Source organism: Rhyacophila brunnea, unplaced genomic scaffold (genome assembly GCF_057557595.1).
Source record: "Rhyacophila brunnea isolate RB1 unplaced genomic scaffold, BYU_Rbru_1.0 scaffold_2, whole genome shotgun sequence".
In the NCBI taxonomy this organism is placed as follows: Eukaryota; Metazoa; Arthropoda; class Insecta; order Trichoptera; family Rhyacophilidae; genus Rhyacophila; species Rhyacophila brunnea.
The window spans coordinates 55,652,819-55,668,816 of record NW_028232859.1 but is presented as its reverse complement, the minus strand read 5'-3'; the positions used below and the strand labels follow the sequence as shown (position 1 = coordinate 55,668,816).

Here is a 15,998-nt window from a genome sequence, read left to right as displayed (position 1 = left end):
CAAAAATTAGAGTTTTTCATACATTTATTATGTAATCAATGTTGGTTGAGTTTATACAAAAATGTATAAAACTATAATATACGAAAAAATAGGTAACATAAAATATAATATTACATAATATATCACTGCATTATAAGAGATTCTTTTTTATGCCTGTCTTGATCTGACTGGATCCGCTAACCTGTAAGGAAAGGCATATTGGTTATTATTGTTTGTAAGAAAGAGTCAATGGGCTTTTAAATATTTATTGTGATATATTTGATTGCATTCGATGGTGGTTCGAAAATGTGTGTTGCGGGCACCCTGGGGCGCCGTAACGAAATCCAAAGAACACCAAATGTAGTTTAAAAGAACAATACTTCTAACTTAATTCAATGCGCTTATGCACTGTCATAATGATAGATCCTAGCAAACTCGCAGACATAATGCATTGAGTCGATATCTTTGAAAAGTTAAATGTGTTGAATCTCTTCCTATAGGGAAGCAACGTGCACAATTTGAAATAAAGTGAAACCCTATTTTACATGCGAGGAGTTCATGTTTTCCCACTATTTGCGTGGTAGTCCCGTTTCATTTTAGTGCATATAATTCCGAGTTGTACAATTTTATTTCTTACAATTTACATCTGAAATATTCAAAATCAGAAATCCCATTTCATTGAAGACAATCAAGTCAATGAATGGCATGGCATTCATTATAATTTACAGCAAGATGTTGAAAACCTCATTCTAATAGAGATGGAGCCAAAATGTATGAAATTGAAACAAAAAAAAAAGGACCACTAGTGAACTGATTAAGTTAGTAAATACCGCCAAAAGGTCTCATCATAATGTCATCTAATTCCATGGAACCCTGAAGAGGCCGGAATCATTATCGGGCATATTCATAGAAATATGAGCATCGTTAACTACGAGACAGCAATTTTCAAGCTAAAAATGTAATTATTTGTTGTTGATTGTAATATGCAAATTTTATTTCACATTCGCAATGATCTGATTCGTTGGTGATTGGCTGAAATGAGACGCTCTGTTCTATATTTAGATGAGTGTACTTGCACTCGCAGATACGAGCCACGTTATCGACGCTTGTAAAAAATATCCATATAGCACTTCAGACAATCGATTCACGCGGTACTGTCACCCCACCGCCACTTGTTCTTTTTGCACTGTAAAAATTCATAATGTAACCACATTAATCTATGTCCAATAATTAAATCTCGCCGTTTTCACTCAACCATTCGTATTCTTCTTTATCACCCGAAGTAAACTAATAACAGACACCATTCATCTGACAGTAAACCAAGCAACAGGGAGTACGAAAAACCCTCTCCCTTACCTTCGGAGGTGATATTAACTACTTAATTCGTTCTTCGCATTACAGGTTCGTTTGCAAATAACTTCTTTGCTAATTTCAGGGCGTATAAAAAGATAATTCGTCACAATGAGTAGATAAGCAGGCGTAATACAACACTCCGGCATTATTATTTAGTTGAAAAGTCCTGTAAAATTTGTGTACACCATTTAAAATTGCACTCACGTACATGAACACAATGAACATAAAAAATCACCGCCATATTACGTGAATAAGAAAATCGGAGTGGAAACTGAGTGTTGTTATTATTTGTGGTGTTTAGCACCTTAACCATGCTTCACGCGTTTGTTAAATAATTTCAAATGTCATAAAAGAAATAACGTTATAAGGCTCCTTCTGTTTAAAGTCAAAATTCTTTGTTGCAAACCTTATTTATAGATTTGATTAAACAACATTGGAACATTAGATAGAAACAAACCTGAAGATATTGACTGTGTCACTGGCTTTGATAGTGGAGGTGTCTTGAGGAGTAAGGAAAACAAACTGTCGATTTGGGTTTCCGGAAGCGTGACCAAGAAGCAGTTCTACTGTCACTTTTCTATTTACATTATCCTGCGAACAAAATAACAAACTGCTATTATATCCATAGACTATTTGGGACAGTGGGAAATCTTCATTTTCTTTCAGAAGCAAATACGTTGAAGAAAAACCTTGCAATTGGAGTTTTTTTATATATTATGAATAAGGAGCGGATTTATATGCAACAAAAAACATGATTATATGCATGCACATATGCACTTAAAATCATTAAAATATGCACTAAAACCGAAGAAATATGCAGTTAAAAATTGACATTATTTATGAAAAAAAATTGTTAATACTTCACCCAATATTACTGATATACAATCGAATAACAAATTAATAATCTTAATCAATATAATACAATAACAAAAAAACACAAATAATCAATATAAAGTTAATCAATTACAATTTTCAAAAAGTTTGTTTACAAGTAAAATAATTGAATAAAAAATGCAATGTAAACTAAACATGACTTAAAAAACGACACGCTTAACTATTCCTAAACATTATTTTCTGTTTTTTGTTCGAAAAAATAAGTTAAAATATTTTTTTTTTCAATGTGTTTAGACATTAAATTTTTCCGCAAATCGGCCAGTATTTTGTTTATATGCGGAAAACGACCTCTCAACGTCCACAGAGGTGATTGGGCAAAATTTAAATAAAGGTGCCCGAATTGACTTTTTGATAAATCCACAGTTCGGGGATGCCATTAAAAAATGCAAGTGCATCTATACTAATAAACTAAAACCTACTTAATTTAGTTATATTTCGATAAAATAATTTAAAAAAACTAAAATTATAAATGCGAAAGCCCTAAAATATGCATTTATTTATGATAAATGCACTAATGTCTCTAATATGCTCTAACGTCTCAAATATGCATTTATATGCACAATTTTTTTTTTTTTGGATTTTGTGTCTTTCAAAACGGATTTCTGCATATCTCATAGCTGTGCAGACACCCTGAGAAAACATGCACTAGCATATAAATCCGGGCCCTAATTATGAAAGTGAAGCTGACAGGTTAGTAAGGGTAATGATTAAATTAGCTGCATGTCATTTTGCATGCAGATTCATTTGTTCACGCTTCACACCTTGAAAGCTATTTTCCATGGTTGCATTGACATAAAAACAGCATATTATGTTAGTTTTAAAATCCTAAAAAAAATTATAATCATGTTAGGTCATAAATTGTACGTAAGTAAGTAATCAATGTACATAATATGATGTCAAACGACCAATTTATTTTTTATTTACAAACAATGCTGTCAAACCAGAGAATTTAAACTTTTCTGTAGTATCAAGTCCGTATCCTTTTATTATAGTGGTTCTAAATCTTTGGTTCAAAAAACCTAAGTCTGATTGTGTCTGAAGCTGTATTATGACCATAAACATATTCCCCATCATTGAAACGCTAAACTAAAAGGAGGTGTATTAAAAGATCAGACTTTAATATCTCAAGAAATGAAGGATCCTTACCATAAAAACATCAAATTCATCCAAAAAGTGGAACGGCAACTCCATGCAGTCCCACAAGGCCATGATGAAAGCGACGGTGGCGTACGACCTCTCGCCACCCGATAAAGAGCTGGTAGAGTCAACCACTCGCTGTGAGGACGAGTCTCGCCCTGTGCAGCGGATCTCCAATACTTTGGTGCCAGTGTTTATCTCCATTGAGCCCTTCACATTAAACAACATTAGTTATAATATAATTCTCAGACTGAACTGAATTGCCTACATAAGCCCCACTCGGGCTGATTACGCACCGTATTGGCAAACTTCGAAATTAGCATTCACCAATTGATAATGGCCCCTCCACGATTGAATTACTCCATAATATGATCAAATCTGGTAAATGTAAAAATTTTAATTATGCATATTATATTTCTTCTGCTGTTCTACTTCTAGGAGGTAAGTAGTTATCAATGTACATACATTGCTGTTTATTTCATTATTGTTTGTGGTTCTAAAGATTCGCAATAAAATTACATTTATGTCATTAAATTTAATGTACAGGCGGACCTCGACTTACGAACATTCGACTTTCGCACAATTCGCTATTTCGCACATTTCAAAAAAAATCGTTTTTTTAAAACGTCGCGTTGGCCGTGGGGTTAAGATATCCCCTTCTCACTCGCTCACAAGCAAGTGCATTTCTTGCGTCACTTGCATCCTGCTCGCACTCGTCACTTTGCTTGTGAGCTAGCTAGGATAGGTTTTATCTTGCGCAGGAGCGCGTGCGGGCGTGTTATGTTGTGCGTTTTGCTAATTTTATTCATTTGAAATATTTCACCCTAAAAATTTATAAACAAGAATGAGAAACAGAAAAACTGCAGTGTTGATACGAACAAAGAGAAATCAAGGACTTATAAACTTCACACGACGTTCTGATTGCGGTGAATCTTTTTTTCAATCGGACGTTCGTATGATACAAACAGGTCTACTACGATATGTTCAATTTTGAAAAATAAAAATAAAATTAAGGAATACGTTCAAAATTGTGGAAATATATCTTTAAAGGTTGTTTCCAAAAGACACGGCATAGTTATGGATGAAATGGAAAAAAATATTTGCCATCATGGATCGACGACCAACATCAAAAAGATGTCCCTCTGAATATTTCAATTATTCAAGCGAAGGCTCTTCGTTTGCACAAAGATTGGAAGGCTAGATTAAAAGAAGATTCTAACACGATTTTTCAAGTAAGTAACGATTGGTTTATATTAAATTCACTGGAGAATCAGCTGATTTTCGCGGAGAATTTATTTCCTCATTATCCAAAATTACTGAAGATAGAGAATATTCTTCTAGCCAAATATTTAATGTAGATGACACAGGTTTATTTAGGAAAAAAAATGCCTAGTCGTACATTCTTATCTAAGGAAGAATCAGTTGCCCCTTGGCATAAACCTTCTAAAAACCGATTGACATTGCTTCTTGGTGGAAACTTGGCTGGTGATTTAAAATTGATGCTAATGTTAATTTATCAACCAGAAAATCCCAGGGCATTGAAAGGGAAGGATAAAGAATTGCTTCCAGTAATCAAATAAAGATTTAAAAAAACTGGGTTTACTGCGTTAATATTAAAAGATTGGTTCACTTTACATTTCGTGCCAGCAGTTAAGCAATATTGTAAAATAATCTAAGATTGTAAAGTTAATAATTTACCATTTAAAATAAGAAAAAGAAGAGTGGCAAACAGTTAACTCTTGATAACTTTTTTAAGGGAAACATCCGCAAACCCCACTTAAACATGTCTCTTAAACATCTTATATTTACATACATATTTCAAAATACACACAATTTAAATTTTTTTTACTTCCCTCTACTTTCGAACATTCAACAATCGCACACCTTTTCAGGAACCAATTATGTGCGAAAGTCGAGGTCCTCCTGTAGATGTAAAAGATTTTGAACATTGCACAGCAATGCCTTCCGCGGGTGGTTTTCGCTCCAGACCATTCCCTGCCCACCACAATCGTTGAACAACCAGTGAAAATGAAATCTGGCAAATGTACATTGTATGTACTGATATTTTGAGTTTCGGGACAGTCCGTTGCTTAGTTTATAACGCTTCCATCGATCAATGATTCGTCAAAGCTTTTATTAATACAAAATTTATATCTACATTTTAAATTTAAATTAATAAATATTGATATTATTTGTAATACGAGGGTGGGTCAATAATTCCTTAGAAAAAAGCATTAAAACAGTTTTTATTTTTGTATTTTTTTTTTATTTCTCAACATAATCTCCTTGGAGCTCAATACACTTGGTTAGACGTTTCTCAATTTTTTTTAAACCGTCAGAAAAATAAGTTTTCGGAAGGTCCTCAAAATAAGCATTTGTCCGATCGATGACTTCTTCATTTGAAAAAAAACGTTGTCCACTTAGCCATTTTTTTAAGTTTGGGAAAAGGAAAAAGTCACTGGGGGCTAAATCTGGCGAATACGGTGGGTGGTCAACCAATTCGAACTTCAATTCTTCAATTTTAGCCATTGATCGCAAACATGTGTGAACACGGGCATTGTCCTGATGAAAAAGGATTTTTTTCCTGTTTAAATGAGGCCGTTTTTCTTCAATTTTGTTTTTAGCTGGTCCAATAAAGATGCATAATAATCCCCTGTTATTGTTTTTCCTTTTTCCAAATAGTCAACGAAAATAATTCAACGTGCATCCCAAAATACAGTAGCCATAACCTTACCAGCTGATTTTACGGTTTTCGCCTTCTTTGGACATGGTTTGCCTTTCGCAATCCACTGCTTTGACTGTTCTTTCGTCTCGGGAGTATAGTGGTGTATCCATGTTTCATCTACAGTCACAAAGCGACGAAAAAATTCATCCGGATTGCGTTGCATGAGCGACAACAGGGCTTTAGAGGCCACCACCCTATTGCGTTTATTGTCGACTGTGAGCAAACGCGGCACCCATCTTGCAGAAATTTTTTTCATGCCCAATTTGTCATGTAAAATAGAAATGACGCTACCTTTTGAGATCCCTGTAACCTCAATTATCTCACTCAACTTTAATCTTCGGTCACTTAACACCATATCGTGGATTTTATTGATCATTTCTGGTGTAGTCACCTCTACAGGACGTCCTGAGCGTGGTTCATCCTTTGTTGATGTACGACCACGTTTAAATTCATTTAACCAGTTATAAATAGTTGCAAGTGAAGGAGCAGATATGCCGTGAACTAAATCTAACTCATTTTTTATTTCCTTTGCTGTTAACCCTTTTATATTAAAATGTTTAATAACAGCTCTAAACTCTATTTTCTCCATTTTCCATTTTTTTTATTTTCCACATTTTTTAAATGTACGAGAAACACACAACAACCCGACAAATCTGATTGAAACTTCGCAGCATACTGAATCGGTAGTGCCGCTGCAAGAAAACAAACCGCTTACAGTACTAGTCGCGCCACCTGTCGGCTTTTCTAAGGACTTATTGACCCACCCTCGTAACTCTGCTGAAACCAGGAGTTTTCAGTATATACCGCTCCGTTGTTTGTGGCATTATTTGATTATCACTGGATGACCATTATTTGGGAGCCATTCATTAATTGACACACCACCATATTATGGAACAATACGTTTGCGTTAAGTACTGGATACCGACGACTGTTTTGCTTATCGGTAAGTCAAATACTGTAGTTTTCTATCTGGGCATATATCCATGCTGTCTTCTATGTCCTGTCCACCAGTGGCGAAGGGTGGAGGTAGACTGTTAAGATCAGACATAAATAGTGCACACTAAACTTTGTCAGTCATGCGTATTTGTTTTTATCGAAATAAGACTACATATTACATATTATGGTGATGGTTAGTTTTTCAAATTCAATTGAACTCTGCGAAAACCAAGCCATAATAGATAATAGTCAAAAAATACCTGTCTATAAAATATCTAAAATCGTGCGATTAAATCATACATAACTTTGAAGATTTTATAGATAGAATAATATTTTTTATCTATAATAGTTTGGTTTGGGCAGGGTTTAATGAATTTTAAAATAATGTAACCAATATGTGTAATATTATGTACCTACCTACCTATTCTTAATACAACGAAAACAAATAAGTATGAATGAAAAAGTGTGTACAATTTTTTCTTCACCCATCACCCAAAATATGCCAAAACTATTATGGTTTGGTTTAAGCGGGGTTTAATTGATTTTTAAAAACTAACCAATACCATCTGTGAATTGTAGTCTTAGTTCAATAAAAACAAATACGTATGACTAACACAGTTTAATGTGCACTATTTATTGCCGATCTTAACAGCCTACCCCCACGTTTCGTCACTGCTGTCCACTATACAGGTGAATGAATTGAAATTAGGAAAGGACAGTTACATGTATGCCATGATTCGTGTTAGATGACATCACCTCACTCACTTACGAACGTTAACCGTTTGTGAGAAGGTGTGCCCTTCGGTGACACCATCTGTCTATCATGAATCGTGTCACAAATAATAAAAATTAAATTATGACATCTAGCCGGCTGTCACATCAAAACTCGTCTCGTGTGCCGAACAAACCTTCCGAGAACTGAGATCCAATGTTGCTTGTGAAGACCGCGCACATCTACCTAGCGACAGTCGCGTGTAGCCTTCGAAACGTATAAATATTTGAATGCGGTGATCGGCGAGCCGGTATAGGAATGACCAATTTCGTAGGTGTTTGTATGTGACTATGACTCTTCGACTCGGAGCCCGAGAAGGATGCAATTTGTCGATTGCAACACCAGATTTTTAAAAGAAACAGTCGCATCCGACCAATTTGCGGAGCCCCATTTGGCAATGTGTGTTTTGTTGTTTGTGTTGAATAACGATGACGTCACGTTGACATATTCAACACGTTTTAGGCGAGACGAGTTTTAATGTGAGAGCCGGCTTATACAAACTATCTTCGAAATAATTACTAGGTACATACAAGTATGGGCGTTTTAATGAACTTACAGAATAACCTCTTATCCGCAGGATAGATTGGAAGCAATACTGGACTCGACTCGCAATCAGACTTTGTATGTTAATGGCAGAATTCATATGTTGAATGGATGTCTTTTCAACCTAAAAAAATAATTATTAAATTATTTACTAGTGTCTTAAAACCATAGTAAAACAAAAATTATGACAATGGAGTCATCCCAGTAGTAGAATGTAACAGCGACATGTTTCAATGGATAAAATTTAGGATCGTATATGCTTGAGGAATCGAAACGCACTGACTAAGATCTTCGATGGATGACACAAGTAGGAATAAAGAATATCATCCACACCGTACATTATATTACCGTCTCCTTCAATCATAAATGACCCAAATATAATTTCAAAAAGTTTTATACATAGATTGATATCTTTGGTTCCAATGTTAAGCCCAGGGAGATTGCGTGTCCGGAAATTTGTACGTACAGTAAAACCTTGTAAATAGGAATTCCATGGGACCGAAAATCGAAAAAAAATTCGAATTATGAAATGTATGGGGGGAAAATACAAAAATTATGAAAAAAAAATTTGGGGTCTACTAAATTGGTCCCTACCAAATTGGGTCATAAAATGTCAGGATTATTTTTATTACCTTCATAAAATAAGCCATTTATGATGTTTTAAAAAAAGTCTGTCACAATTTTCAGTGATTGGCTCATGAAATAGTGTACATTATTACGATTTGTTGAATATTTTTATATGCCAGGGCACTGAAATAATTTCGAATTACGAAATTCGAATTAAAGGAATGGTTTTATATGAAAATAATGTTCAAGGGACTTTTTGTATGTTGTATCGGAAATATATGGTCGTATATTAAAGACCGTCCAACCTCTTTGGGTCGTATAGTACTGAGATAAAATTCATGTTTAAATAAAACACGGTTCTTGTCAGTTTACAAGAAGCCACCGGCAAACAAATTTTAAAAATAGCCGATATACTGGATTATTAATTGTTAGGTTAGATTAGTATACGGTCATCTCTTTCCGATAGGAAGCTCACGGCGAACCGTGCTACAGTGAAATGTTTTATGTACAATTTACATGTAACCGGGAGATTGAATACTTTTCATTTTCGCAACATTTCATGAATGAATAAATTTTGATGTGGTATTTGGTCAAATAATGAGCGAAATATTGGCAAATTTAGCTCCCAAAAGTTTTTAAATACCTACCTATAATATACCCTCATTTTGGTAACTACACGTCATGAGGTTGGATTATTGGAAATTTACCATTGCAGTTTCTTTTCTCGGTTTACATACCTAATTAAATATACACACACTTCTAATGAAAAATAACAGTTTGCACCTATGAAAATTCAACAAAGACCACAGATAGCTAATACATATTCAGAATACTTTCTTTACCGATGATATTAACTTGGAAAGTTCCTGCAGTAGTCTCTGTGTGGACGTATATTGATTCTCTTTTGCCACCAAAGATGCGGCAACTTCTGTTTTTGAATAATTATTATTCTTCAGAGAGTTCAGCTTCAATTTGATTCTTTCCATTTGGGCGACAACAGTGCTAATATCTCTGAAAAGAAAAATATATCAACATGACTATAAACAATAAAATTGACATAACAAGAGATTAGAACTGCGATTAAGACATTCAGAAAACCTGCTCCACATAGATGAAATCAGAATATAATATGAACGTGAAAACAAAATTAAGGTTACTAAGATCAATTATTATTAAATCAGTTGCACGTCATTTCACATTTGTAGCAAAATTGCATCTGTCATAAAAAGACTGCAAGCATTTCAGCATGATCTTTGATTCACCATCAGTCAATTTTACTCTATAAAATACTAAACATGCAGATATTGCTAAGATAAACCCTGAAACTTGAATATCTGTATAACCATTTTTATTAAATAAATATTCCCCATGATATTACATCGCATTACCCACAGTTTTATCCACTAACGCCTCTTTTTCCTGTCCCTCTTTCTCTAGATAAAATTTCTGCATTCATATAACAAATTGTTTGAATTCTAACCTACACCACAATTTCACTTGACGCCATTTTGGAATGAATTGAGTATTTCACTTTCGGTGACACGTGTAAACGAAAAGGGAATGCCTGAATGCAATTCCCTGCGGATGATCATCCACAGTGACTCGTCTAAATGAGCCTTAACAAAAAATCACATGTCACATGTGAAAAAAAGTTTATAGCTGCAATTTGTCAATGCGCCAGTGTACAGAATAAAGATAATTTTTCGATTGGCTACCAATTCCACACATACCTGAGGAATCGTCATCAATTATAAAAACTCCACGAGAGACTCCCTCTAGTTATAGTATCTAACAATGGACTATTTTATTAACTTAGGTCTGTTGGTGTTGTACTATTCAAAAATTATCTTTGGTTGTACAAAATTATTGAGACTATTATTATTATAATGTGTCTGACCTGGTTTTTTGGATTCGGGGAGATAGCATTTCGGCTTCTCTCAGTTTCTGGTCGATCAAAATTTTTTGTTCTCGGAGTTTCTCTTCCAAATCGTCTATCTGTTTTCGTTTTTCTCTAAGGATACGGGTCGTCATGTCCCACTCGCTTTTATTCCTTTCAAGATTTAACTGTTCCTGCATTAATTCTTCCTGAAAATTAAACATCGAATGACAAACAGAATACAGAATTTTGAACAAAGATTTTATACATAAATGACAGTACAGTAAAACTTCGTCAATATGAATTCCATGGAACGGAAAATCAAAAAAAAAAATCGAATTACGAAATGTATGGGGGGAAAATAATTTTTTTTTTTTATTTTATTTTAATTTTGTTTCCGATCATAGATTAGTTTACTACAAATACTACTACTACAATTCTTTCAAATTAAAATCTGTGCAAATACCATGTGTCATTAATCCATAAATTGAAGTTACCAAGTACCTAGCTAGAATTATAGAAAAATACGAAATATTCTTTATTTTCCACGTTTCATGTTTTTGTTGTATATACAGTAAAACCTTGTCAACACAATTGTTTGGCATTGGTTCTCTAGTAAAACTATGTGAAAATCCAATAAACAATCAATAATTAAATACCTGCAGACCTGAAACATGTGAGTTATTGTTTTTCCTTTGAGTGGAGTGCAGTTGTGCCTCTGATGACATACCGCTGCGCGTGTCAATGGGTCATAAAATGTCAGGATTATTTTCATTACTTTCATAAAATAAGTAATTTTTGGTGTTTTAAGAAAAGTCTGTCACAATTTTCAATGACTGGCTCAAGAAATAGTGTACTTTATTATGATTTATTGAATATATTTTTATATGCCAGGACTCTAAAATCATTTCGAATTACGAAATTCGAATTAAAGGTATGGTTTTATATGAAAATAATGTTCAAAGGACTTTTTTTCGCGAAAATTTCGAATTACGGCAGTGTTCTTACTACATAACAAGGTTTTATTGTACATTGAGTGGACAATCAGAAACTTTTCTGTGGTTCATTTTGTATTCTAAAAGTTAATCACATTCGATACTTACATTGAGTTTTACAGATTGACTATCTTTTTCCTTGAGAACCTTGTTCTTTTCAGCTTCAATTTCTTTAGATTTGGCTTTTAGGTCATCTTTTTGCTGCTTCAATTTACTCTCCTCCTCTTGTAATTCACCAAGTTTTTGTTCAGCCAATTTTAATTCCTCTGTCTAAAAACAAATATTAACATTATTGCGGATGTGATTATATTTAAACATAAATGGCGCTATGGAGTAGTCATGACTTTATGGCGATAAACAATTCATTACATGTGTCAGCAGATTGATCGGCGATATTAAATATTACAAATTAAATTAATAGGCATTTCCATAGTATCAAGTTATAGCAAACCCTGTAAATCGATGGCCGCAACAATAATGTTTGCATATCTGTTTCTAACTCAAAAAGTAAACAGTTATACTCGATGACTCTAATGACTCTTAGATAATAGCTGACTAATTATTATAATTTGATAGAATAACACTAGGTGCATCACAATTGATTGAAAGTAATTCGATATAGGTTTCCGACAGAAACACATCGCCCAGTACTGTCAGTTTATTCATATTATTATACCGATTGTACCCTTGTCTTATATAATTGTAAATAAACTCTCACTCTTCCATCATCACGAACAACGACTTCTCATCTCTCCTCATCACAACACCATTGGACATCGACGACACCTACAACTTATTGAAACGAGCATCAAGGATCAGTACAAGATAACGAAAGCGTGTGTTAGAAAATGTGCAATCGCAAATAACAGTATGTTAGTAAATAACCAGAATGGCAACAGCACGGCACTATTTATTTGCATCGTTTCTATTTATACCAATTCAAGCATACTGAAAACGTACTGGAATCGTTGTCAAATGTGTATCATAGAAAGACTGGTTGGGTCCATACTCTTTGAATACCTACCTACATTGCATCAAATTTTTAGTGGATCTTCTGTTCTTAATTGTATCACTCTCAGCCCCGTATAATAGCTTTTGTTTGTATCCTTGTTTCCCTGGATAACCATTTTGACTTAATCCGTTTTAGAAACCGTGGATAGATTACTCGATTTATTTTATTATTCACTGTACCAATGACCCTAGGTACACAAATATTAAAAACATAAGTATTTTTTGTAAAATCAATTAACAGCGAACACATACCAAAACTTTGATATGACCTCCCTCGGCTTCCCGCAGATTGGCTTCGATTTTGGATAAATTCTTGATAATCTTATTTTCGGATTGCATAAGAACTTTCAACTGGTTCTCGAGGTTGAGCTCCTTTTTGGAAAAGTTATCCTTTTCACCATTGAGCTCCTTCAGCTCAGCATCAATTTTGCGGAAATCATTTTTTAAACTATTCTCTTCTTCTTGCAATTGCCTGTGAAATACATGGAAATCATTTTTTATTCATTTTGATTGAAAACAATGAAACAATTAAGGATGTGGAGTATTTTGTATACTTATTACGCGGACCATTAGGACCAAAGAAATGTATCTCATCTTTCTCTACATTACAAGGACATCAAACAAATAAATTTAAATTCCATTGACATTAACAAAAAAGTGTTTTCAGGAAATACATATTGAACCATCTCATAATTGTTGATTTTTTTTCTTTCGAGTCTCTTTATCACTTCTTATATCCAGTACCTTAATAATAATATGTAAATCAAAATCACTAATAATTGAGATATTATGTTTCTTTGGTCCTAAGGGACCCAGTCAGTCCCAGTCGGTGCTATTTGAATGAGGTCACCTGAAAAAGCGCAACATGACAATATCAAATCTGAACACAGGCCAATAATAATTTTGTATTACTTATAGAAAATTGATTTTACAGTATACCCATACAAAATCCCAACACTACAGTGGACATTTTTGTTGTAATACGAAGACTTCTACGTAAACCTGTAAAATTCACTCTTCTTGCAATGTAGGTAGAATTAACTTTTAACTGCAAACCATACGTCATTTACAATACATATCTGACGGTACATCCGTAGATAATGATAACGATGCGCAGACATAAATGCAGATTTTCAAATTGATCCTTATTCTAATGGTAATGATTGTATTATGTATTGAAAATATAAAGTTTTTATTTAAGGACCAGTGATCTTCGAACGCTTCTCCAGTAAATCCAGTGTCACACGATATATGGCATGTAACGCTGAGTTATTGAAGCACATATTTCTCAGATCCATACCTTCCAATTGCAGCCAAAAGAAATCATTTATCATCAAACGGTATCGGTCAGAGCAGTTGGAAGAAATATGGGTCGATACTGTCAGACCAAAATCTATACCAATCAACCTTTCAGAATGCAATGGGTGCACACAGGGGCGGCTCTACCTTAAGGGTTCATAGGGACCATCCCCACATCGTTATCATCTCAAAAATACACGTTCGATATTTTTATCATTGTCATAATATATCTAAATTAATTACATGATTAAATGAACTATTTTATTTATTTATCTATCTAAACCTGTCGCCATTTTATAGAGATATTTATTGTTATTATACACATAAATAAAGCAATGATTGTAAATTATTTAATAACATAATGATGATTACATTATATTAAAATAACTAATTAAAATATATACGCCTTATTTCACGGTGACACCTATGTACAATAATTAAGAAAGTTATGGCGTTTAATTTTCGCTGTACGGGGTCACCCAGTCCCATCCAGTAGCCGCGGTACAAATCTCGTTCTACAAAGTATACACATACTGGGGAGCAAATCAAATGACCCCTAGGTAAATAAAAACACTCGCTGTATATCGTTGTTCAAAACTGATAATGGTAATGCGTCAATTACATTGAGCTACTTTACGAGCTGTTTGTTAGCGAATTTAAAAGCGGGCGATTCAGCTAATGCGATTGTGATGATGACACACAAAACTTCCCATTCGCTGAGAAGCCAACAAGCTAGCGACTATTTTGACAGAACGTAGTTCGTTTTTTACCAGTACGCTTTACTGCGCAGACGCAGTAGGCCCACACGCCGGCGTGTAGCGTGTAAAGTTGACCGGCTTTCATTTTTCTCGGTAGATTGTTTACAATCTGCTTGTTAGCTTGTTCGATGATGACACTGAGCAACTTTACAGGCAGATTGTAAATTCGCCAAAAAGCAGCTCGTAAAGTAGCTCAATGTCATTGACGCATTAGTCTATAATAATTAGTATTATTAATTAAGTTTATATTTTTAAGCACGCTTTTTAGATGTGATTAAGTAACGATTTAGTTAATCGTATTATTTATTCTGAAAAATTACTCATTTCCTAATTAATAAAATCATAAGTAGCTTGGTACATAATGTATAATATTATGAGAATGTAGGTAGGTATATATATTTAATAATTAATGGCTAAACCAAGCCACCTAGAAAGTCGTCAAGCCGCCACTGGGTGCACATGATGTGGATAATCCATTAGAGTCCACAATTCTAAAAATCGTATCTTCTGTTGGACAATGATGCTGATCATAAACCTCAGCTAATTCGCGTCACGTTTGACTACCAAATACCGATTGACACGGACGAACACAACTGTCAGAAAATAATAGCAAAAGTTTTTGATGTATAACCTGAATCAACTGTCAAAGATATCGCTCCCCTATTGGGAAACCTTATATTATTATTATTATGTAATTTACCTTCTTCTGTCACCGGTGCTGACTTGCAGGAACTTGGACGGGGCACCTCTTCCACCGTACGATCTATAGTTGGGCGTCGGGAAATATTCAGTTTGGTCGAGGGTAACAATTTTATAACAGTTACGTGGTACCCTCGAAGCGTCAGCTGCGAAATTGATAGCTTCCTCTGAAATAATGTCAAGTACGTGATATTACAATGAGATAACACCCTGCCATGTCTAGTTTAAATTATTTCCCTAGAGAAGATGCATGTAACGAAATCGGTAGCAGTTATGTTTTATAAATTTGTGAAGCTTCATTCATATGCCGATGATATTAATATCGTGGCCAGGTGGACGATAAAAACGGCACAGTCTCAGCCACAACAATTTACTGTATTTCCTCGATTATGAAGCGCGAAATATATTATGGTGCATGTCGTGTACTATCACGTGACGTCACAGTAAGCTGCCG

The 15,998-nt window shown here is 34.3% G+C and overlaps 1 protein-coding gene across 2 annotated transcripts in view; it reads right to left on the bottom strand.

Moving 5' to 3' along the window:
- Nucleotides 1-6: 6 nt before the first annotated feature.
- SMC6 (Structural maintenance of chromosomes 6) overlaps nucleotides 7-15,998 on the bottom strand; it is a 33,863-nt gene continuing 17,871 nt past the window's right edge. For both annotated transcript variants that reach the window (XM_085946939.1, XM_085946940.1), the window contains 9 exons: nucleotides 15,546-15,711; nucleotides 13,041-13,260; nucleotides 11,886-12,047; nucleotides 10,804-10,991; nucleotides 9,749-9,917; nucleotides 8,353-8,463; nucleotides 3,373-3,573; nucleotides 1,790-1,923; nucleotides 7-181 (listed from right to left, as the gene is read on the bottom strand). In XM_085946939.1, the coding sequence (XP_085803065.1) occupies nucleotides 148-181; nucleotides 1,790-1,923; nucleotides 3,373-3,573; nucleotides 8,353-8,463; nucleotides 9,749-9,917; nucleotides 10,804-10,991; nucleotides 11,886-12,047; nucleotides 13,041-13,260; nucleotides 15,546-15,711 (1,385 nt within the window). In that variant the 3' untranslated portion in view covers nucleotides 7-147. The remainder of the gene's footprint in view (nucleotides 182-1,789; nucleotides 1,924-3,372; nucleotides 3,574-8,352; nucleotides 8,464-9,748; nucleotides 9,918-10,803; nucleotides 10,992-11,885; nucleotides 12,048-13,040; nucleotides 13,261-15,545; nucleotides 15,712-15,998) is intronic.